Here is a 24,439-nt window from a genome sequence, read left to right as displayed (position 1 = left end):
TCTGAGAAATCTTCCGTATTGGTGTCTCTCTCCCTTGCCCAGACCCTGGGGTCTGCACATATTTATCTATTATCTATCCATGCAATTCCCTTCTGATTATTAATATGAGGATGCAGGGTGACTTGGACAGGTTGTGTGAGTGGGCGGATGCATGGCAGATGCAGTTTGATGTGGATAAATGTGAGGTTATCCAGTTTGGTGGTAAGAACAGGAATGCAGATTATTATCTGAATGGTGTCAAGTTAGGAAAAGGGGACGTACAACGAGATCTGGGTGTCCTAGTTCATCAGTCACTGAAAGGAAGCATGCAGGTACAGCAGGCAGTGAAGAAAGCCAATGGAATGTTGGCCTTCATAACAAGAAGAGTTGAGTATAGGAGCAAAGAGGTCCTTCTGCAGTTGTACAGGGCCCTAGTGAGACCGCACCTGGAGATATTGTGTGCAATTTTGGTCTCCAAACTTGAGGAAGGACATTCTTACTATTGACGGAGTGCAGAGGGGGTTGACGAGGTTAATTCCCGGAATGGCGGGACTGTTGTATGTTGAAAGACTGGAGCGAGTGGGCTTGTATACTCTGGAATTTAGAAGGATAAGAGGGGATCTTATTGAAACATATAAGATTATTAAGGAATTGGACACGCTAGAGGCAGGAAACATGTTCCCGATGTTGGGGGAGTCCCGAACCAGGGGCCACAGTTTAAGAATAAGGGGTAGGCCATTTAGAACAGAGATGAGGAAAAACTTTTTCACTCAGGGAGTTGTGAATCTGTGGAATTCTCTGCCTCAGAAGGCAGTGGAGGCCAATTCCCTGGACGCTTTCAAGAGAGAGTTAGACAGAGCTCTTAATGATAGCGGAGTCAAGGGATATGGGGAGAAGGCAGGAACGGGGTACTGATTGTGGATGATCAGCCATGATCACGGGGAATGGCGGTGTTGGCTCGAAGGGCCGAATGGCCTACTCCTGCACCTATTATCTATCGTCTTTTGTCTATTAAATATGCTTCTGTAGTGGGCCAAGTAGGCCAAAATAACGACAAGTAGGCAAGGTTAACGAAAGCGTGTTTACTGTATCACTGGAACTCCAAAAGGGAATGAGAGTCATGCGGTCCTTGACCTTTATACTCCCGGCCGAAGTCCGCCTCCTTGGCTCGACCCATTCCCGTGCCGAGGGGTCGTGAGTGGTATGGCCCGACCCTCGGGAGCCGCCACACTTCCACAAATATTTTACTTACATTTTATAAATGCCCACTTCAATATTTTTAAATGGTAAAATACTCTATGAAATCTGCTTTAAATCAGCAAAATCTTTTAGGAATTTTAAAATATGTTTGAAACAGATTTGCAGCCATTAGTGACAATAATGCAGTAATAATTTGCCAATTTTGTTTCACCAAAGACCAGAGTAGTTGATGAGCTACTGAAAGCTATTTTTGGAGACAGGAGGGAAATATATTTTGCCAGCAATATGAAACACTTCCGATTATTTGAATTAATAACCATTCAAACTTTGCAATGCTGCCAACTTTAACATGATCGACCAATAACTCAAATTACCTGCAGCGAGCTATCCATTTGAGTTTTACTATTTTGCGAATAATTAATTTTTAAATGTGGCCACCGTCCATTTTGTGTTGATATGTATTGGCATGTAGCTGAATGATTCCAAAATGTTTCTTCCAATCTGGTGTTTTGCATCTGGTTTCGGAGTCCTGTTTGTTTAATCTATGAATCTTTCATTTAAACAACGTGTGGAGTGATGGGCTCAAGGACTTCATTGAGTCTGAAAAGAGAAAGATATTTCTCACTAAATCTCTACGAGCAGTCAATCTAAGCTCAAGATACCCGCAAAGCCCTTCTGCCAGCAGGTTCTTGACCAATCTTCCCTGCCCTCACTGGCTGCTGATTTACATTATCTGGCATGACTTCACTTCTATGCAGCACCAGGGAAGCATGTTGTCGGAGAATTGCTGTTGTTCAAGTTTTAATAAGTAACCTGCCAAAGACTCATCGCCCAGAGGCTAAACTCAATCTGACAGGGATTTTTTTAGACGAGAGGAGGTTTAATTCCTTAAGGGTTTCAGTTGCATTTCTGTTAAAAAGTAGAATGCTACATAACTTTTACAGTTGTTTACTGTTTTAGGAACACTTTGACTAGAAATGTAGTCAATGGCCTTGATGTTTTTTAACTTCTACTTTACAATGCAGTTTAGATGCACAGAGGAGATTCAGAGGAATGCACTTCACGTTAAATAGTTTCACTCTTTCAATTAAAACAACTTGAACAATGATGTACTTAAAATTATTTTGAAAATCCCCAAAAATGTTCTTCTTGCCTTATGAGCAACTCAGTGACAATACTGACAGGGAAAGACATCTGCAGTCTTATTATCCAATTACTATATTTTATTTTTACACCATGCAAAACAGAAAATATATAAAACAGTATGTGATGGACAAGATGTTTGTGCACATGAACTTAATATATCCTGTTACAGCAAAGCTAATTGGCATTGGTTTTAGAGGGCAGCACAGTGGCACAGCTGGTAGAGCTGCTGCCCCACAGTGGTAGTCTCAGTTTTGATCCTGACCTCAGATGTGGTCTGTGTGGAGTTTGCACGTTCACTCTGCAAAGCCTTGGTTGCTCCGGTTACCCCCTACATCCCAAAACGTGCAGGTTTGTAGGTTCATTGACCTCCGTAAATTCAGTCTGAAGAAGGGTCTCGACCCGAAACATCACCCTTTCCTTCTCTCCTGAGATGCTGCCTGACCCGCTGAGTTACTCCAGCATTTTGTGTCTACCTCCGTAAATTGCCTCAGATGTGTCGGGAGCGGATGACAATAGACAATAGACAATAGGTGCAGGAGGAGGCCATTCGGCGCTTTGAGCCAGCACCACCATTCAATGTGATCATGGCTGATCATTCTCAATCAGTACCCTGTTCCTGCCCTCTCCCCATACCCCCTGACTCCGCTATCCTTAAGAGCTCTATCCAGCTCTCTCTTGAATGCATTCAGAGAACTGGCCTCCACTGCCTTCTGAGGCAGAGAATTCCACAGATTTACAACTCTCTGACTGAAAAAGTTTTTCCTCATCTCCGTTCTAAATGGCCTACCCTTTATTCTTAAACTGTGGCCCCTTGTTCTGGACTCCCCCAACATTGGGAACATGTTTCCTGCATCTAACGTGTCCAACCCCTTAATAATCTTATATGTTTTGATAAGATCCCCTCTCATCCTTCTAAATTCCAGTGTATACAAGCCTAGTCGCTGCAGTCTTTCAACATATGACAGTCACGCCATTCCGGGAATTAACCTAGTGAACCTACGCTGCACGCCCTCAATAGCAAGTGGGATAACATAGAACTTGTGTTAACAGGTCGGCATGGAGTCAGTGGCCTGCAGAAATCCAAAACTTGGGTGTCACTGAAAATCCACGTACATAAGACTTGATTCCTTTGCCCAGTTGTGCTTGTGATTGTAATCTCCCCAGCTACGAGCTCGCATGTTGCATTTTAGCAGATTTAAAAAAAAGTTACTGGTCTTTAGATGTAGGCCAGTCTGTGTGAACCTTTAATTACACGTCAGGGATTGAACATAAAGAAAAAATAAATATTCATGCAATTTCTTTCTCATTCTACCTGATGATATTATCTTGCTCAGTTACCTTCATCGTGTCAGCCTTTATTAATCTTTTGAGTTCCAACGAAGTAATTAACCTCAGCCTGTTTTCTCTAAAGGCATGTGTTGATTGCAGTGGAATCCACTGAGATGAGACTGACTGACAGTTTTATTCATATAATATATAACATGTATTAGAAAACAGAGGAAATTAAAGCACCAAGAAAATATTCCATTCAAGGTTTACAATAGAGAGTGGGTATTTCAATATCCTAGTGTGTATTTTATGTTATGCCTGATGTCTACATTAGCGGCCTTGTTTGGAGTAAGGGAACAATGTCAATAATTTTAGCAATGGTATCCCCCTAGTAAAAGAAAATGTAACTGATGCTCTCTCAGGTCGATGTACATGATTTCAAGAAAACAAACAGGTTATTCTTTGTGCATTGGCCAAAATATTTATCCCTCAATCACAGCAGGGAGGCATGAATGGGCTGAAGATGGACACAAAGTGTTGGAGTAACTCAGTGGGCCAAGGAGCATCTCTGGAGAACATGGATAGGTGATGTTTCGAGTCAGGAACCTTCTTCAGATCAAGCATTTTCTCCAAAGGTGTTAGGAAGTGAGGGACTCCCAAGCAAATGCAAAGGCCCGGAATTATTGGTTGCTCTTTGGTAGAATTTTCCTGATCGCACCACAGCCTCGGACATCCCACGGGCTTCAGAGTTTAACCCTAGGCACTACAGTGGGCAGTCGACCTGCTGAACCAGTGCAGAGTCACCACCGGCATGGGAACACCGATAAGGAGCAAGGATAAATTGTTGGCCAATTATATTTGTTTATTGAGGGTGATAAAATATTTTTATTATTAGGAGGTTTTTTAGTTTAAAACGTTACAACATACAACGTTACAAAGTCGTCTTTTTGCGTCTCATTGTCTGTACTCGTTCTCACCTAGTACACAGCTAATAATGGCCTATATTATCATCACTTTTTTTGCATACCTTTCATCCATTTGTTCTCTATCTTTCTACATCACTGTCTCTATCTCTCGTTTCCTTTCCCATGACTCTCAGTCTAAAGAAGGGTCTTGACCCGAAATGTCATCTATTTCTTTTCTCTAGAGATGCTGCCTGATCGGCTGAGTTACTCCAGCTGTTTGTGTCTAACAACATTTTAAAAATAGCTTAATATTCCCATAGATTTTAGATGATTTCTGGGATATTTAAAAAAATGAAAGGTCTTGAGATGTTTGACAGCCAACCAAGTGCGGCCATAGGAAAGGCACAAAGGGCCATGGAGTAACTCAGTGGGTCAGGCAGCATCCCTGGAGAATATGGATATGTGATGTTTCGAGTCGGGACTCTTCTTAAGATAACATGGCTTAACTGGCTGTCAATTCATTATTATAGGTATTTTTCTGACAGAGCTTCTGGCTATCCAGGTGAAGGTACTCTGTTGTATGAAGCCTAGCTACTAGGTAAACGTGTGTTAGTTTAGTTTGGAGGTACAGTGCAAAAACAGGCCCTTCGGCCCACCAAGCCCCCGCATACCAGCGATCCCCGCACACTAATCATCGGACAAAGTCAGCATGGATTTACAAAAGGCAAATCATGTCTGACGAATCTTATAGAATTTTTCGAGGATGTAACTAGTAGAGTGGATAAGGGAGAACCAGTCGATGTGTTATATCTGGACTTTCAGAAGGCCTTCGACAAGGTCCCACATAGGAGATTGGTGTACAAACTTAAAGCACACGGTATTGAGGGTTCAGTGTTGAGGTGGATTGAAAATTGGTTGGCGGACAGGAAGCAAAGAGTAGGAATAAACGGGTCCTTTTCGGAATGGCAGGCAGTGACTAGTGGGGTACCGCAAAGCTCAGTGCTGGGACCCCAGTTATTTACAGTGTATATTAATGATTTGGACGAGGGAATTGAATGCAACATCTCTAAGTTTGCGGATGACACGAAGCTGGGTGGCAGTGTTAGCCGCGAGGAGGATGCTAGGAGGCTGCAGGGTGACTTGGATAGATTAGGCGAGTGGGCAAATGCATGGCAGATGCAATATAATGTGGATAAATGTGAGGTTATCCACTTTGGCGGCAAGAACAGGAAAGCAGAGTATTACCTGAATGGTGACCGATTAGGAGAAGGGGAGATGCAACGTGACCTGGGTGTCATGGTGCACCAGTCATTGAAAGCAAGCGTGCAGGTGCAGCAGGCAGTGAAGAAAGCGAATGGTATGTTGGCATTCATAGCAAGAGGATTTGAGTTTAGGAGCAGGGAGGTTCTACTGCAGTTGTACAGGGCCTTGGTGAGACCGCACCTGGAGTATTGTGTGCGGTTTTGGGCTCCTAATCAGAGGAAAGACGTTCTTGCCTTAGAGGGAGTACAGAGAAGGTTCACTAGATTGATCCCTGGGATGGCGGGACTTTCATATGAAGAAAGACTGGATAGACTAGGCTTGTACTCGCTGGAATTTAGAAGACTGAGGGGGGATCTTATAGAAACATATTAAAATTCTTAAGGGGTTGGAGAGGCTAGATGTGGGAAGATTGTTCCCGATGTTGGGGGAGTCCAGAACCAGGGGCACAGCTTAAGGATAAGGGGGAAGTCTTTTAGGACCGAGATGAGAAAACATTTCTTCACACAGAGAGTGGTGAGTCTGTGGAATTCTCTGCCACAGAAGGTAGTTGAGGCCAGTTCATTGGCTATATTTAAGAGGGAGTTAGATTTGGCCCTTTTTGCTAAAGGGATCAGGGGGTATGGAGAGAAGGCAGGTACAGGTTACTGAGCTGGATGATCAGCCATGATCATATTGAATGGCGGTGCAGGCTCGAAGGGCCGAATGGCCTATTCCTGCACCTATTTTCTATGTTTCTATGTTTCTAACGCTATCCTACAACACTAGGGACAATTTACAATTATACCAAGCCAATTAACTTACAAACCTGTTCGTCTTTGGAGTGTGGGAGGAAACTGGAGATCCCAGAGAAAATCCACCAAGGTCACGGGGAGAACATACAAATTCCATACAGACAATCACAGACAATCAGGATCGAACCCGGGTCTCTGGCGCTGTAATGCAGCAACTCTACCCCTGCGCAAACGTGCTGAACACGCGCATGTGTATAAGTACTATGAAAGTTATGAATGAGAACATGCGGCTTGCTACTATCAGCAAGGCCTGACCCATTATTTGGACCTTGCCAGATAGGTATTTAAGGGAGACCCATTTGAACAAACTGTGTGCTGTTTACTATATCACAATAGACCATAGATAATAGGTGCAGGAGGAGGCCATTCGGCCCTTCGGCCCTTCGAGCCAGCACCGCCATTCAATGTGATCATGGCTGATCATTCTCAATCAGTACCCCGTTCCTGCCTTCTCCCCATACCCCCTGACTCCGCTATCCTTAAGAGCTCTATCTAGCTCTCTCTTGAATGCATTCAGAGAATTGGCCTCCACTGCCTTCTGAGGCAGAGAATTCCACAGATTCACAACTCTATGACTGAAAAAGTTTTTCCTCATCTCAGTTCTAAATGGCCTACCCCTTATTCTTAAACTGTGGCCCCTTGTTCTGGACTCCCCCAACATTGGGAACATGTTTCCTGTCTCTAACGTGTCCAACCCCTTAATAATCTTTTACGTTTCGATAAGATCTCCTCTCATCCTTCTAAATTCCAGTGTATACAAGCCTAGTCGCTCCAGTCTTTCAACATATGACAGCCCCGCCATTCCGGGAATCACGCTAGCGACTAGCGTTCAGAAGTACTCCATTGGCCACAAAGCACAATGGGATAATCTGGAAACATCGTAGAAGCTACAGCGTAAATGTATGCCTTGTTCTTTTTCTAGAAACATGGAAATAAAATGATCATTATTTATTTATCAGTTATTCTGCACTCACTATCTTCCGCTGTGCTCTATCTATTTTACTTGTGTTTAACTTAATTGTATTTTTGCATAGCATATCTGATCTGATTGGATTACATGCAAAACAAAGTATTGCATTGTACCTCTATACACATGACAATAACAAACGTGAACCTAATGCAGCAGGCATATTTCTGTTTTTCAGGAGATGGAACTTGTTCTGCAGAATAATGCTGTGGCTTACATCAACCTATTCAAACCTGTTGTGGGAAATGGAAGCCTGAATACTGTAGCATCTCCATCGCTCTGGCAACTCGCAACGGATATTATCAACATGGTATGTCCCTTTACTGAGGTGCCCAAAATGATGTTTATATTAATTTATTGATGATCTGTTTGTTTTAATCAGTAAAATATTGTTGAATAGTAGCATTACATCAGATATTTTGTGAAAGTGGTCAAACTACAAGGAGAGCTATTTCATTTCTTTCTCTCTTTTACGTATTTGCAATTTTATTTCTCTTTTTATTAGGCATCCCTTATTTCCTTCATACATTTATCTGCTTTTCCATTATTGTTTCGTTTCCTGGATGGTTTTTAAAGTACTAATTTCACTCATTTTTCTTTTGCTTGCTTTCTTATTAAACCGATTTCCTTTTTTAAATTGCTGTCATTTCAGCTGCACAAAAATGATATTAAAATGATATAAATTACTAGTTGCAGAAAATAAGGGGAAACCAACGTGGCAACAAGGAGATGCAAAAGACTAATGGACTGGCCAAGCCATCCAGCAGACAAAAACAACTAAAATGCAAACCTAATCATTGTAATATACTCCATATATTTCAACCAAATGTGGGAGATAATCATATAAAACAAATTGAATTAACACAGGCAGATCTTGAAAGAAACCTGAAATTACTGTTCATCAATTTCAGTGTTCTAACAATGAGGCTAATTTTAAAAGGTAATAGCTTGTTAAGATATAATGCTGGAACATGTGAATATAAATCTCAGGAGTTCTTCTGTGGCTTTATAATACACCGATGAAACTTCATTTGAAATTATTTATGCTAATTTGATTACTGTGTTACAAGAGAAACTTGCATTTCGAAAGGGTTCATAAATGATCAACAAGACTAATCCCAGGGTGAAGTGGATAAACTGCAGAATGACTGGAGAAGCAGGTTTCACAAATTGCAAAAAAACCGTCCTTCGGAAGTGGGCTCGTTGGTTAATGTATGAGGGAGTATTTTTGCTTTCAGTATTATCAACGATAAGGACACAGATTATGCTTATTTTAAGTGGTATTGATCAGTTTCAGCATTTAACTCAAATTCATTTGCAAATGGTTGAATGAAATATCAGTCACAAGCCAGTGCAACTCAGCAGTTTAAAAAAAAATACTTTGGTGTAGCTTGCCATTCACAGAGGAATTTATTACAACAAATGCATTTTTAATTGATTGTCTTCTTTGAATATTTATTCACAAAATGCTGGAGTAACTCAGCAGGTCAGGCAGCATCTCAGGAGAGAAGGAATTCCTTCTCTCCTGAGATGCTGCCTGACCTGCTGAGTTACTCCAGCATTTTGTGAATAAATACCTTCGATTTGTACCAGCATCTGCAGTTATTTTCCTACATGTCTTCTTTGAATAACTACATTTTAAATAGCTGGAAATGACTGCAAAATTTTGAGGAACGATTTACTGGCTCATTAGGTCTGTGAGACATCAGAGTCCATAGAACAGGACAGCATCGGTACAGGCCTTTCAGCCCACAGAATCCATGCCAACCATGATGCCAAGTTAAACTAATCTCTGTAGATGAGTCACTATATTCCTGATCCAGGCCGGGTCCTCAGACTGACATCCTGTGGTATGTGTTTTGCTCATGCCTGGATGTAGCTTTATTGATAAGATATTAGAACAATCGAGATGCTTGAGACCGTGGGACTCTTTCTCTGCAGTTTCCAATGCTTATGGCCAATAAAGAACTTTATGTGAAGTTAAGCGACTTGTCGGCATTACAACTTCCTACATGGTGTCAGAAGTGGGATTCGAACCCACGCCTCCAGTCGCAGACCAGAACTTGAGTCTGGCGCCTGAGACCACTCGGCCATCCTGACCAGCCTCTACAGAAGAAATCGTAGATACCTCTTACCGGTAGAGGAGCCGGTAAGAGGCGTCTACAATTTCTTCTGTAGAGGCTAGAACTTTATGTGAAGTTGTGACGTCATCATTACAACTTCCTACAATCTCTAGTGCCTGGACGTGACTCATATTCCCCCACATGTTATTTTAAACTTTGCTCCTCTCACCTTAAAGCCATGCCCTCTAGTTTTCGACATTTCCATCCTGGGATAAAGGTTCTGACTGTCTACCCGACCTATGCCTCATTAGAAATATAAAAACATAGAAAACATACAAGAATAGCTGCAGGAGTAGGCCATTCGGCCCTTCGAGTCAACACCGCCATTCAATATGATCATGGCTGATCATCTAAAATCAGTACCCTATTCCTGGTTTTTCCACATATCCCTCAATTCCTTTAGCCCTAAGAGCTAAATCTAACTCTCTCTTGAAAACATCCAATGAATTGGCCTCCACTGCCTTCTGTGGCAGAGAATTTCACATATTCACAACTCTTTGTGTGAAAAAACGTTTCCTCATCTCAGTCCTAAATAGCCTACCCCTTATTTTTAAACTGTGACCCCTGGTTCTGGACTCCCCAACATCAAGAACATTTTTCCTGCATCTAGCCTGTCCAATCCTTTAAGAATTTTATATGTTTCTATAAGATCCCCACTGGTCCTCCTAATTTCCAGTGAATACAAGCCCAGACAACCGATTCTTTCATCCGCCATCCCGCCATCCCGGGAATTAACCTGGTGAACATACGCTGCACTCCCTCAATAGCAATAATGTGCTTCCTCAAATTAGGAGACCAAAATTGCACACAATACTCCAGCTGTGGTCTCACCAGGGCCCTGTACAACTGCAGTAGGATCTCCTTGCTCCTAAACTCAAATCCTCTCGTAATGAAGGCCAACATGTCATTAGCTTTCTTCACTACCTGATGTACCTGCATGCTTACTTTCAGTGACTGATGTACAAGCACACCCTGGTCTTGTTGTACCTCCCCTTTTCCTAACCTGACACCATTCAGATAATAATCTGCCTTCCTGTTCTTGCCACCAAAGTGGACAACCTCACATTTATCCATATTATACTGCATCTGCCATGCATCTGCCCACTCACACAACCTATCCAAGTCATCCTGCAGCCTCATAGCATCCTCCTCGCAGTTCACACTGCCATCCAGCTTTGTGCCATCCGCAAACTTGGAAATGTCACATTTAATTCCCTCGCCTAAATCGTTAATATATATTTTAAATAACTGGGGTCCCAGCACCGAGCTTTGCGGCACCCCACTAGTCACTGCCTGCCATTCTGAAAAAGACCTGTTAATTCCTACTCTTTGCTTCCTGTCTGCCAACCAGTGTTCTATCCATGTTAATACCCTACCCCCAATACCATATGCTCTAATTTTGCACACTAATCTCTTGTGTGGGCCTTGTCAAAGGCTTTTTGAAAGTCCAGATGCACCACATCAACTGGCTCTCCCTTATCTTTTCTACTTGTTACATTCTCAAAAAATTCCAGAGGATTAGTCAAGCATGATTTCCCCTTCATAAATCCATGCCAATCCTGTCACTGCTTTCCAAATGCACTGCTATAACATCGTTAACAATCGACTCCAGCATCTTCCCCACTACCGATGTAAGGTTAACTGGTCTATAATTCCCCGTTTTCTCTCTCCCTCCTTTCTTAAAAAGTGGAGTTACATTAACTACCTTCCAGTCCACAGGAACTGATCCAGAGTTGAGAGAACATTGGAAAATGATCACCAATGCATCCACGGTTTCTAGGACCACCTCCTTGAGTACTCTGGGATGCAGACCATCAGGTCCTGGGGATTTATCTGCCTTCAGTCCTAACAGTTTACCTAACACTATTTCCTGACTAATGTGGATTCCCTTCAGTTCCTCCCTCCCACTAGATCCTCGGTCCCCTAGTATTTCTGGGAGATTGTTTGTGTCTTCCTTAGTGAAGACAGAACCAAAGTACTCGTTTAACTTCTATTAATCTTATATGCTTCTATTGGTTTTCCCCTCAGCCTCCTTCACTCCAGAGAAAACAATCCATGTTTGACCAAGCTCTCCTTATTGCTAATACTCTCTAATCTGGCAACATTCTGGTTATCCTTTTCTGCACCTTCTCCCAAAGCATCAACAATAGTGTAATAGGGCGTCACGATAGAACGACACACAATACTCCAAAAGTGCCCTAATCAAAGTCCTATAACGTTTTAGCATGACTTCCTGACTCTGACACTCAATGCACTGACTGTTGAGTGTGAAGAATGGACCCGATCAAATATGTCACCTATTCATGTTCTTCAGAGATGCTGCCAGACCTGCTGAGTTACTTCAGCACTTTGTGTCTTTTTTTGTAAACCAGCACCTGTAGTTGCTGGTGACTCCAAGGCAATTTGATAGTGTGCCTAATGACAGGTCTTTCCTGCACCTTGGTCTTAGCTTTGAGTCTTTAAAGATGTAAGAGAAAACCACTGAGGATGTCCTGTGTGTAGATTTCTTCCATCTCTTGCAGCATGACAGAGCTTGTAAAAAGAACAGGATGAGGAACAATTGCTCAAATTCCCAAACTTTGAAATCGTAAAAGCAGAGCAGAGAGTTTAAGTAATCGTCACTTATGAAGCTTCCTTGATTGCGTCGGTTCAATTTGAATCTGAGTTAGTTTCTTTATAAAGTAAAAATAATTTTGTAACTTGCACTCCAACCGATTTTGAAAAAAAAGATGCAACTCTAGGAGAAATCAAAGGCTTTGTGCTTCCCATGTTTCCTGTGCATTGCTCTGCATGTTACTTCATTAGTGTCGAGGAACCTGCAGGGATGTATATATTACACTGATAACAAGGAACAAACAGTAGCTACTTGATACAATTAAGTCATGGAACTGTATAGTCATGGCAGAATAGATCTGTAATTTCACAATAAACTTACAGTGCAGACTTAAACTGGCAAGACGGAAGATCAGAGAAGTAAAAGGTGGTATGTGGAATATTGGTCATACAGGACCATACACCTTGGCCCAACTTGCCCATGCTCCATCTACATTGTTCCGCCTCCCTGAGTTTGGCCCGTATCCCTCCAAATCTTGCCATGTGCCTATACAAATGCCTTTTAAATGCTGTTATAGTACCTGCTTCAACTACCTCCTCTGGCAGCTCATTCCACCACCCTCTCTGTGAAAAGGTTTATCCCTCGTTTTCCAATTAAATCTTTCCCATCTTACTTTAAACCTCTGTCTCAGCCTTCCTAACCTCTCCGTATAGCTCAGGCCCTCGAGTCCTGGCAACATCCTTGTAAATCCAAGCAACATCCTCTTAAAATTATAGCTACTAAAGAAAGAATAGGGCAGAATAGTACCTCAGATCCAATCTGGCTAGGTCAGGAGCTCTAGCTTATTCGATAAAGCACAGGAATCCTGGAATTATAGACAATAGACAATAGGTGCAGGAGGAGGCCATTCGGCCCTTCGAGCCAGCACCGACCGCCATTCAATGTGATCATGGCTGATCATTTTCAATCAGTACCCCGTTCCTGCCTTCTCCCCATACCCCCTGACTCCGCTATCCTTAAGAGCTCTATCCAGCTCTCTCTTGAATGCATTCAGAGAATTGGTCTCCACTGCCTTGTGAGGCAGAGAATTCCACAGATTCACAACTCTCTGACTGAAAAAGGTTTTCCTCATCTCAGTTCTAAATGGCCTACCCCTTATTCTTAAACTGTGGCCCCTTGTTCTGGACTCCCCCAACATTGGGAACATGTTTCCTGCCTCTAACGTGTCCAACCCCTTAATAATCTTATACGTTTCGATAAGATTTCCTCTCATCCTTCTAAATTCCAGTGTATACAAGCCTAGTCGCTCCAGTTTTTCAACATATGAAAGTCCCGCCATTCCGGGAATTAACCTAGTAAACCTACGCTGCACGCCCTCAATAGCAAGAATATCCTTCCTCAAATTTGGAGACCAAAACTGCACACAGTATTCCAGGTGCGGTCTCACTAGGGCCCTGTACAACTGCAGAAGGACCTCTTTGCTCCTATACTCAACTCCTCTTGTTATGAAGGCCAACATTCCATTGGCTTTCTTCACTGCCTGCTTTACCTGCATGCTTCCTTTCAGTGACTGATGCACTAGGACACCCAGAACAATTGCTCTGTAGAATTGATGGAATTGTTCTTCAGGGAAAACAATTTTCTGAAATTCAGGGCAATGGAAAGAGTCATATCGACTGACAACAGAACAATGAAATTCTTACTTGTAGGGGTATAACAGGCTGCACACAAATACATGCAGATAATATATAATAAACAAAATAGACCATGGATCTAAGTGGGAAGAAGCTATTCTACAAACTGGCGGTCACAGTTTTCAGACTTGTATATCTTCTTCCCGACGGTCGGAGTGAAATGGGAGTGTGGCCAGGATGGGGTGTGGGTTTCTGTGGAAAATGCACCTGTTCAAGACAAAACCAGCTTGAAAAGTTAGAAAGTAGTCTCATTAATGGAGATGCTTGATTACGTGCACCACTTTGGTGTAACTCTTGGCACTACACAAGACAAATGATATTTTAGTCAGAGTTAGTAGAAAGATTGTCGCACCAGTTTAATCTAGCAATTTTGGAGATTGTGGAAAGTTACAAATTTTGAACCCGAAACCAAAGGTCATGCAAGACCATTAATGATTAAAGTTGGGTTATCTCAACTGCATAATGTTGGTGTCCTTCTGAATCGACCTCTGTAGGACATGTTCATGTGCAGTTAATGAACAAGCAAATTCATTAAAACAAATAGTTAAATATTGAGCATCCAAGACTATCAGACCAGATGCATTATCAGGATCGCCTTAAGAAGACATTTAGTGACAAAGGGAATTCAATATTCACACGACAGGCAAGTGAGGATGAATTTTCTGTAACAGTTGTGAAGGTCTGCAGAAATTGATGCAGAAAGATTTAGTTTTCTATGTATACTTTTTGGCTGCATGACTTCAGAGACATGCTTGAATGAGATCTTACAAAATTTCAATCAGAGATGTTACACAAACCATCAGGGCCTCATCTATGTACACCAGTATTTTTATTGCACTGGGCTTCATTGTACACATGCCAGCTTTATTGCCACGTAATTACATTTTGCAACAGAAATTGCGTGTTTTGTAATTTGTTCTTCAAGGTTAACGCTAGTTGCAATTCCTGTCAATAAAACCGAAAGAAATTAGGGCGTCACTGTGGCGCAGTGGTGGAGTTGCTGCCTTCCAGCACCAGTTCCCGGGTTCAATCCTGACTATGAGTGCTGTCTGTATGGAGTTTGCCTGTTCTCCGTGTGATCACATGGGTTTTCTCTGTGTGCTCATGTTTCCTCTCACATTCCAAATTGGCTTCTGCAAATTGTCCCCAGTATGTAGGATAGAACTAGGGTATGGGTGATCTCTGGTGGGCCGAAGGGCCTGTTTCCATGATCTATTTCGAAATTAAACTAAATTAAATTACTTTGATTTTATCAAACAATTGATCAATGTCACAGATTTTTCAAATAAATTCTTGTCATTATAATGCTTGGATGGAATTAAAGACATTTATTTGTTTGAAAGAATAATTTCCTTTAAAGAAGTTGCATCTCTCCATTCCTTTTGGAGATTGAAATCCCACATTATTCCATTGTCTGTAAATTGGGGGAAATGCAATATATGGGATTAATTGCATTTAAAACAATTTGCTAATCAGAATGTATCAGCAACATTGATGTTAAACCACTTACCAAATATTTAGCAAGGTACTTAATGAGATTTTAAAAAATCTTTAAAACTTTATTACTGCAGTTGTGCAGTGTGCATTTTTTGTGTTTAATGATTCAGCTGAAACTGAAAATACAGATTTACTCGCAAGTTCACAAATGCACAAATGCCTATAATCTTGTACAGTTTACTCATAATATGAGGCTGCCATTTTGGACTGAAAAAATGCCTGTTGTTCAGTCATTTTAATTAAGCAACTAGATTAAAGTAACAGAAAAATCTTTGTATGGCAATGTGAATTATGCAATAATTTAAAAAAACCCATTTAGAATTAACTTGAATAGAATGCTTTGGCAGGCATTTTGCTTGGTGTTGAAAGGATTCCAAGATACATTGATGTTATTATTGATGGAGCCATGGAAATCTGCACACCCTTTAAACCACCCCCCGCCCCTGCCACAATGTTGCTATTGGTTTAAGGCTCTACACCCCTATTATTTTCGTCAACCAACTATCACATGAAACCCATTCAGTCTTGCCCAATGAGAGATATTCCCTTTGTCCTTTCCATCACCTTTTCTGCAACCTCAACCTAACATGTTTTCTCACTTTCCCAGTTCTAATGAAGGGTCTCAGACTTGAAATGTTATCTGTTTCTATTTTCCACAGATACTGACTGACCCGAGTGTTGCAGCATTTTCTATATTAAGTTCAGATTTCCAGAGTCTGCACGATTGGATTTTCCTCTCTAAGAGCTTTAACTTTTGACTGAAGCGCATATTTAAAAGTTAAAATTTCGGATTACTGCAAGATAAAAGCTTGTTTATGGAACCAACTCTTGTCTTTACTCAAGCAGAGTATTTGACACATCATAGACTGTAAAGAGATTTGATCCAAGGATTGACACAAATAGCTGGAGTAACTCAGCGGGACAGGCAGCATCTCTGGAGAGAAGGAATGGGTGGCTTTTCGGGTCGAGAACCTAGGAAACTGATTTTGGCTTCAGAAAGCAGTACCTGACACAATATTTTGGAGTAGGAAGGAACTGCAGATGCTGGTTTAAACCAAAGATAGACACAAAAAGCTGGAGTACTCGATCCGAAATGTCACCCATTCCTTCTCTCCAGTGATGTTGCCTGTCCCACTGAGTTACTTCAGCTTTTTGTGTCTATCTACAATATTTTGGAGGGTTCATTGGGTTTTGGAAAAAGCACCAGCAACATATTGAGTGCACATGTTTAATTATGGTCCATCAATTTTTTAATACAACATTCATTTCCACCTATTCATAAAGGCATGTTGGCCTTGAAATTCTATAATGGACCATAAAAGTCTTTTATTGTCACGTGTACCAATTAAGGTACAGTGATATTCGTGTTACCATACAGCCATACTAAAAAAAGCAACAAGACACGCAACTACATAAAAGTTAATATAACCATCCACCATAGGGATTCCACATTCCTCACTGCAATGGAAGACAATAAAGTCCAATCTTCCCTCATTTTTCTCCCATGGACGGGGCAGTCGAACCATCCATCGTGTCGATTGAAGCTCCCGCGTCGGGGCGATCGAAGCTCCCACATCGGGGGGCGGTCGAAGCTCTTGCGGCCTGGACCTCCCAAAGTCGGTCTCTAACCAGAGACCGCGAGCTCCCCAATGTCAAAGTCCGCAGGCTTCCGCCGTTGAAGCTCAAAGGTCGATCCCTGGCAAAGGGATCGCCAGCTCACGATGTTAAAATCCCGCAGGCTCCCGCAGCTGGAGCTCCCGAAGCCAGTCTCCAGCAGAGGCCTCCAGCTCCTCGATGTTAGCCCGCAGTGTAGACGGAGATACGATATGGAAAAAAATCGCATCTCCGTCAAGGTAAGAGATTAAAAATAAGTTTCCTCTAAGCCCCCCACCACCCCTCCACATAAAACAAGCTAAAGAACACTAAAATCATACATTTAACACATACTAAAGAAACACAGAGAAGGAAGGGACAGACAAACTGTTGGCGAGGCAGCCATTGCTGGCGCCACCCGGTGGAATCATTGTGCTTGATGACATTCTATCTTGGAAGCTGGAAGTTGATACCGAGGTCAACAATAGCAGGTGGTGTGGACAAGACAGGCAGGAGCCTGGTGGAGACTGAGGAAAGATTGTTGGGTTAAATTGCATTTATTTCAATGTTAGAAGCCTGGCAGGTAAGGCAGATGAACTCAGGAAATGGATAGGTACCTTGGAATATAAAGGCCATGGCTGTGGGAGGGACAGGCTTGGCAGCTTAATGTTCCATGATACAGATGCTACTGGCAGTAGGGAGGTGGAGTTGAGCTTATAGGACTTGGTATTACAATCCCTACTATAATTGGCACCTTCTTAATATCTTGAGTGGGGGTGGGGTAAAGACTTCATTTGGGTCATCAGGTGGGCACCCTCTTTCCTTGGTGTTTCGTTGATAGGCCCACGACACCTCCAGAGGGCTCAACAGCGATACCTGGCGTCCCAGGTGCGCTCCCCTCCGTTTTTACCCCTCTTGCTGGTCATTTTGCAGTCCAGTTGGAGTCCTTCCTCTTCAGCCACAGCCAGTAGCTGCTTCGCTCGGCAGCCTCTGACAGCGACCTGGCGACCTGACGGAAAGCCTGTCCTCGGACTCCCATTCCCTTCAGGAGTCTGGTTGTTGACATGGCTACAAGCCCTCTACAACCAACAAGGAAAGAGAGGAGAAGGGAGTTGCACTTTGTAACCAAGGAAATTATGATGTTAATAGGCTGAGATTAAATTACAGAGGGATCATCTAGTGAGGATTTTGAGTGGAGCTGAGAAATATGAAGGGTATGATGATCTCATTGGGATTGTACTGTTGGCTCCTAAATGGTCAACGGAAAGTAGAGGAACAAATATGCCAGAATATTTCACTTGGGCAGCTTACAACCGTACAATCATCATGGGCTAGTTACCTTGTATTATTGATCAATAATTTATTATATTACTGATTATGTTATATTTATTGGTTATTACATTAATAACCAATAAGATTAATTGGCATGTTAAACTGCAGCAAGAAAGAATTTCATTATTCTGTAGCACTTACATATAACAATTACATTCTTTTGATTCCTGACTAACAGTCCAATGCAAACCTCGATCAAGCACAATAATGCACATTTTATACAGAGTGTAATTTTGAAGGAAATGCTTTGAATTGTATCTCAACAGTATTTAGTAACGTAAAATGTGATTTTTTCATTAAATATTCATCACCTGCTTTACATTAGCTTTTGCTGGAGGGATTTTAGAAAAGGGTAAATATTTCCTTTGTGCGAAATCAGCAAATTCCTTCATTCTTTCTGTTAATTTGCGGCAGTGAATGAACATAAATGAAGAAGTTTCCTTTTCTCTGCATAAATTTAAAAGTTAGCACCTGTCTTTGGGGTACGATGAATTCTAATTGTGAGCAAGCTTGCAGACAGTTTAAAGATCACACAGCTGTATGCCGAAAGAGATGGCGAGTGGAAATTTTGTGCACCACTTTCACTTCAAGAGCTGAAGTCTTTTGGAATCAATTAAACCACAGTCTTTTTACTTAGCATCAATTTAAATTAACTGTCACTGCAAATAAATTGCTGGTGGTAAGACTATAGGGGCAATGGCTAGATTCCATTTAATTTATTTGGCTCTGATTATACCAGCAGATGTCACTTGGTGGGCCCACTGCATTCCAAGCCTGCATTTCTTGCTTGTTCCAATTAAAAGATTTAGTGCTGAATTAGGCAATTGAGCAGGGAATTAAAAAAAAGCACAGATCATTTTACTTCCAACTTATGTGATGTTAATGAACAGACAGACAAAATTAAAATAATTCAGATGTTTTGATTACTTTCAATGAAGGATATAATAGACTGGGGATATATCTGTCCTTTACTATTCTTTTAGTTTTACATTTAACATAATTGAGGTTTAGTCAGAGTAGTTATTAAAATGGGATATTATTAAAGTAATACCAAGCATATGTGGATCACTAATTTGGTTATAGTTGGTCGTGCACTGTAGTAGCTAATCTATTTCAATATTGCATCATAAATCCAATGAATATGGCGATGCTAGCATAGGGGGACTACTTGCATTTGAAGAGGAAGAAAATAAAATCTATGTTGCTATAACAAAATTGGCATTTGTCTAATCTTGTCAATAATCTTCTATGACTTCTAACATTTACGAGTGAAAGTAATGTGCTAAAAGGTGTTAAATAAACTGATTCAAAGCTATGAAGCCATTTAGTGCCATTAAGGGTGTTAGGAAGATGTCAGATGGCATTTTACATTTTGCCGGAAATCAGTGCTGACATATTATAAATAGCATATTTTGAAATTAGTTCAAAAGAGCTGCTCTGTAGATCACACATTCAGCAAGTCTGTTCCAAGTTCTGGTTACTACTAAGTGGTTAATCACCATCTCATTGCAGACAGATATAGACAGAATTGGACAGCAAGTTGACAAATGGTGTGTTATCTTTAGCGCTGGGAAGACTAAGTCAATAACTTTACTGAGATAGTTTGCCCACCCAGCACTCTATAAAAGTACGATGACTTGGTATGTACATTTGAGTTACGCTTAGACATGTAGTTGATAATAATGGTCACAAAATCGATAGGTTAACTTCAAGTAAGCTGAGTTCCACATTAATCGAGAGCCAGTTCAAACCTAATGTCATCCCATGATGATCCATTTGTCAAATGGAATATTTATCTTTTCCTTGCAGCCAAAACAATTATTTTAAATATTTCTACTCCCCATTTCTCAAGACTAAAGAAGAAAAGGACGATTGTGTCCCAAGCACTTCTGCTTCACTGGAATTCAGCGTGTTTGTGTTAAATAATGACTTTCCTAACCTGGTTGCAGTAGAGAACATCAAGCTCATAGGGAACTGTTTGAGGTGGGATATAATTATATCGAATAAAATCTAATTACTTTAAACCATGACAATCTACATTATCAATATTTATAATTCTCCAGTTACATGGAAACAACAGCAAAATACTGCAGATGTTGGACATCTAGCATCAAAACAGATATTCTTGGAAATGCGTGCAAGGTCAGACGCCATTGATAGAAGGAGAATCAGAGTTAATGTTTCATGATTAAGTTTCTAATGAATGGTCATGAACCTGAAACATTTGCCCAGATTTTTGTACCAACGGACGAAGCTGTTAACATTTTCCTACGGAACTGTCAATTGCTTCCAGATTACCGTACAAATATTGAAGTTTGGGAGTATGTTCTCCACCGTGCTGTGTTATTAGACTCCACGTGGAGGGAGTGAGAAGTTACTGCTACTCCAATCCACACAAGCTGTGACACAATTGTTCCTGGCACTGGGACTGCTTCCTGATCCATTGAATGGCAGGGAATCAGCTACAAAAGGCTCAGAGAGATATAAATATATATTTTTAATGGTATCATTAGTTTCTGTCCTTCTTTTGAAGCAGATGCATAGAATAAAACCATGTCCAGAAGCTCACACAGCAAAATAATTATAATAGCGTAACTATGCCTGATGACAATAAAGAGATAATAAAAATGCATGGCACATTTGTTGTCATTATGTCTGATTAAAAGAGTAATTGAGAAATATCCCAGTTCTTACCTCAGCCTATAGCCTTGTAGATACAGTGCATCAAGTCCATATAAAGGAAATGTCTGCCATCATCATTTCAGGTAGCAAATTTTGGACCTCTCCCAACTGTCAGATTTCCTTACAATTCCTCTCAGCCCTCTTCCAATTATCCTAAATCTGTGTCCCCTCGTTATCGATCTCTCTGCTGACAGCAATGCATCCATCCTCTTCAACCCATTTGGATTCTTACAGTGTTATGCACCTTAATTGAATCTTCCTTCATGGCTCAAAGTAAAATAAAAAATATAACAATCATCATCAAAAAGGGGGAAAAGGGGTGAATACTCCTAGAGGTGGGAGGGTAGTGTGGGTGATAATTCACAAGCATGAGCATAACATCGGGGCTCGAGTGATGAAGACTGGTTGTGTGCAGTGCTAGCTCCACTCTAAGTTAATTCAGCAAGGCTCACATACAAGTACAGGTTCCTTATGTCCCGAGAGTTTGAGTGCCAGAGCAGGCTAAACTGGCTTCTCGCTCACTCATGAAGATTAGTCACCTGGGACTGGTACAAGTGGGAAAATATGCTCCCATGAAACTATCCCTTGATGTGAGTCACCAGCTGCAAATACTTTGGGGAATATTGACAGGCTAAATAAATATGAAAGATGTACTGATGCACAGTTTATCCAATATTAAATGAAGGTGGCCAGTAATGAAAGTCATGATTTAATTTAAACCATGCGACAGTGTTTTGATTTCAGATATAATAAGCAATCTGGGTTACGGTTGATCTTGAAATGTTGCTGTTTTCTAAACCAAAGGTCAAGCTTTTGTTCAAATTAATTTCCTTAATCACAGAATCATCATCCAAAATCATGGAATTGAATTACTATTTTTCCCCTTATCCATTAAAAAATGTGTGCTTGTTGAAGGAAGATGTTACTTATGTGATCATACAATTTATTATAGTTTTGGCTGAAAATTGATGTATCTTTTTAAAAAATACCTTCCATTTTAAATATTATGTGAGCTGTTTTACCGAGTTGAATCATAGACAATAGACAATAGGTGCAGGAGGAGGCCATTCGTCCCTTCGAGCCAGCACTGCCATTCAATGTGATCATGGCTGATCATTCTCACTCAGTACCCCGTTCCTGCCTTCTCCCCATACCCCCTGACTCTGCTATCCTTAAGAGCTCTATCTAGCTCTCTCTTGAATGCATTCAGAGAATTGGCCTCCACTGTCTTCTGAGGCAGAGAATTCCACAGATTCACAACTCTCTGACTGAAAAAGCTTTTCCTCATCTCAGTTCTAAATGGCCTGCCCCTTATTCTTAAACTGTGGCCCCTTGTTCTGGACTCCCCCAATACTCCAATCATTGTCAAACATTTAGTGCAATTCGTACACTCCATCAATGAAACAACTCATTCTTTCCTTTATTTCTTGGACAGACCTGGATTGTTTTCTCCGGAACGCCAGAGGTCGCGGGGAGACCTGAAAGAAGTATGTAACATTATGAGAGGCATAGGTAGAGTAGACAATCCGAACCTTTTTCCCAGGATGGGAAAATCAAATACAAGAGGGTATAGGTTTGTGGGAGGGGCATGTTTAAAAGAAGATGTGCGGGGCAAGTTTTTTTAACAGAAAGGGTGATGAGTCCCTGGGACCCACTGCCAGGGATGGTGGTGGAGGCAGACACTGCAGTGGCATTTAAGCGACTTTTTGGAAAGGCACATGGAAATGCAGCGAATGGAAGGATATGAAATAGTTATAGGCAGATAAGAATTGGTCATGGCATTATGTTCGGCACAGAGGTTGTGGGCCAAAGGGCCTGTTCTTGTGCTGCACTGTTCTATTTTCACCTAGACTTATAACCACCATAAATAGAAGGCTTATGTACAATTGCATACAATCTTTCTCTGTTGATGATGTTTGGTGTAAAACTACAAATTCTGCATTCTGTTGTTGAAGGCATTGGCTTATTGAAAAGTAAATAGAAACAACTGTTTTTCTATTTTCATAAAACTGGTTGCTCTGGCGAGTTCCATTGCTACTCCAATATTTATTGCTACCTCAGGAGGAGCTAATTGATCCAAACTACACTCGGTATCTTTAATAACCAAAGGCCATTATGAATAGGGGCTAACATCGCTGGTCTTGAGTAAAAAACTGCAGTTGGCAAGGATGTTGGCAAGGAATTGCACTAAATGACGGTCAGGGATGGTTGGGAGGAGCTTCAAGATCAGGCCCTGGTGCCACACAGTATCACAGGTGGCAGTGAGGCCCACCAGGGTGATGGTCAGGGATGATTCGGAGGAGCTTCAAGATCAGGCCCTGGTGCCACACTGTATCACAGGTGGCAGTGAGGCCCACCAGGGTGATGGTCAGGGATGGTTGGGAGGAGCTTCAAGATCAGGCCCTGGTGCCACACAGTATCACAGGCGGCAGTGAGGCCCACCAGGGTGATGGTCAGGGATGGTTGGGAGGAGCTTCAAGATCAGGCCCTGGTGCCACACTGTATCACAGGTGGCAGTGAGGCCCACCAGGGTGATGGTCAGGGATGGTTGGGAGGAGCTTCAAGATCAGGCCCTGGTGCCACACTGTATCACAGGTGGCAGTGAGGCCCACCAGGGTGATGCCCGCCTTGTCACCCTTTTCGAAACTGTCTTCGATGTCATTGGTCAGCTTGACTATTTGGTGGGTGGTGCAGCGTCCACGCCGAAATCCGGCTTGTTCAGCGGGTAGTTGATTGGATGGAGCCGGGCCAGGAGAAGCCGTTCCAGGAGCTTGTACAGGAGTGAGAAGGGCCGATAGTTCCTTGGGTCGTCCGCAGGCTTGTTTGGTTTTGGTAGCGCAATGACGGTGGCTTTCCGCCAGATCTTCGGAATGGACTGACCAATGAGGCAAGAGGAGTAAAACTCACGGAGCCAGGCCAGGCATTTAGGACTGCAGTGTTTCAGGAACTCTGGGTGGGTGTGTTATCAGGACCCTGAGCTTTTCCACATTTCAGTTGAGAGATGGCAGAGGAAAGTCCTGCAGAGGAAAATGGGTGCTGACAGGTGCCCATCAGTGCCTGGAGCTTTCCAAAGATTAGTGGAATCATGTTTGACAGAACGAGTATGGTTCTTGTCCGCGTCTCTGGAGTGGCCTGGCAATCTAGCCGACTGCGATGCCTAAGAAACGGAGTCCCCCAAGGCTCGGTACTGGCCCCCATGCTCTTCAACCTCTATATCAGCGATCTGCCACGCACGACCTCGCGCCAGTATGGATATGCAGATGACTTGGCCCTACTGCACTCGGACAGGAGCTGGTCAAATGAGGAGGATGTGCTCTCGGCGGATATGGAACTTGTCGCGGGCTACCTTAAGACCTGGAGACGAAAACTGAGTGTGGCAAAAACCACCACAACGGCCTTTCACCTGAACAACAAGGAAGCTCAACGCCAGCTAACCATCACCCT

At 42.0% G+C, this 24,439-nt stretch overlaps 1 protein-coding gene and 1 non-coding gene across 2 annotated transcripts in view; one reads left to right on the top strand and one right to left on the bottom strand.

The window, feature by feature from the left end:
* Positions 1 to 24,439, top strand: part of naaladl2 (N-acetylated alpha-linked acidic dipeptidase like 2) — a 624,478-nt gene that overhangs the window by 474,098 nt on the left and 125,941 nt on the right. Inside the window, exon 12 of the mRNA XM_078410100.1 lies at positions 7,699 to 7,830. Coding sequence (XP_078266226.1) covers positions 7,699 to 7,830 — 132 coding nt within the window. The remainder of the gene's footprint in view (positions 1 to 7,698; positions 7,831 to 24,439) is intronic.
* On the bottom strand, positions 9,537 to 9,620 carry trnal-caa (transfer RNA leucine (anticodon CAA)). The gene has a single exon. It is a non-coding gene; the product is annotated as a tRNA-Leu (tRNA).

Source organism: Rhinoraja longicauda, chromosome 13 (genome assembly GCF_053455715.1).
Source record: "Rhinoraja longicauda isolate Sanriku21f chromosome 13, sRhiLon1.1, whole genome shotgun sequence".
NCBI classification, from domain to species: domain Eukaryota; kingdom Metazoa; phylum Chordata; class Chondrichthyes; order Rajiformes; family Arhynchobatidae; genus Rhinoraja; species Rhinoraja longicauda.
The sequence above is the reverse complement of the archived record's forward strand: the minus strand, read 5'-3'. Positions and strand labels throughout refer to the sequence as shown.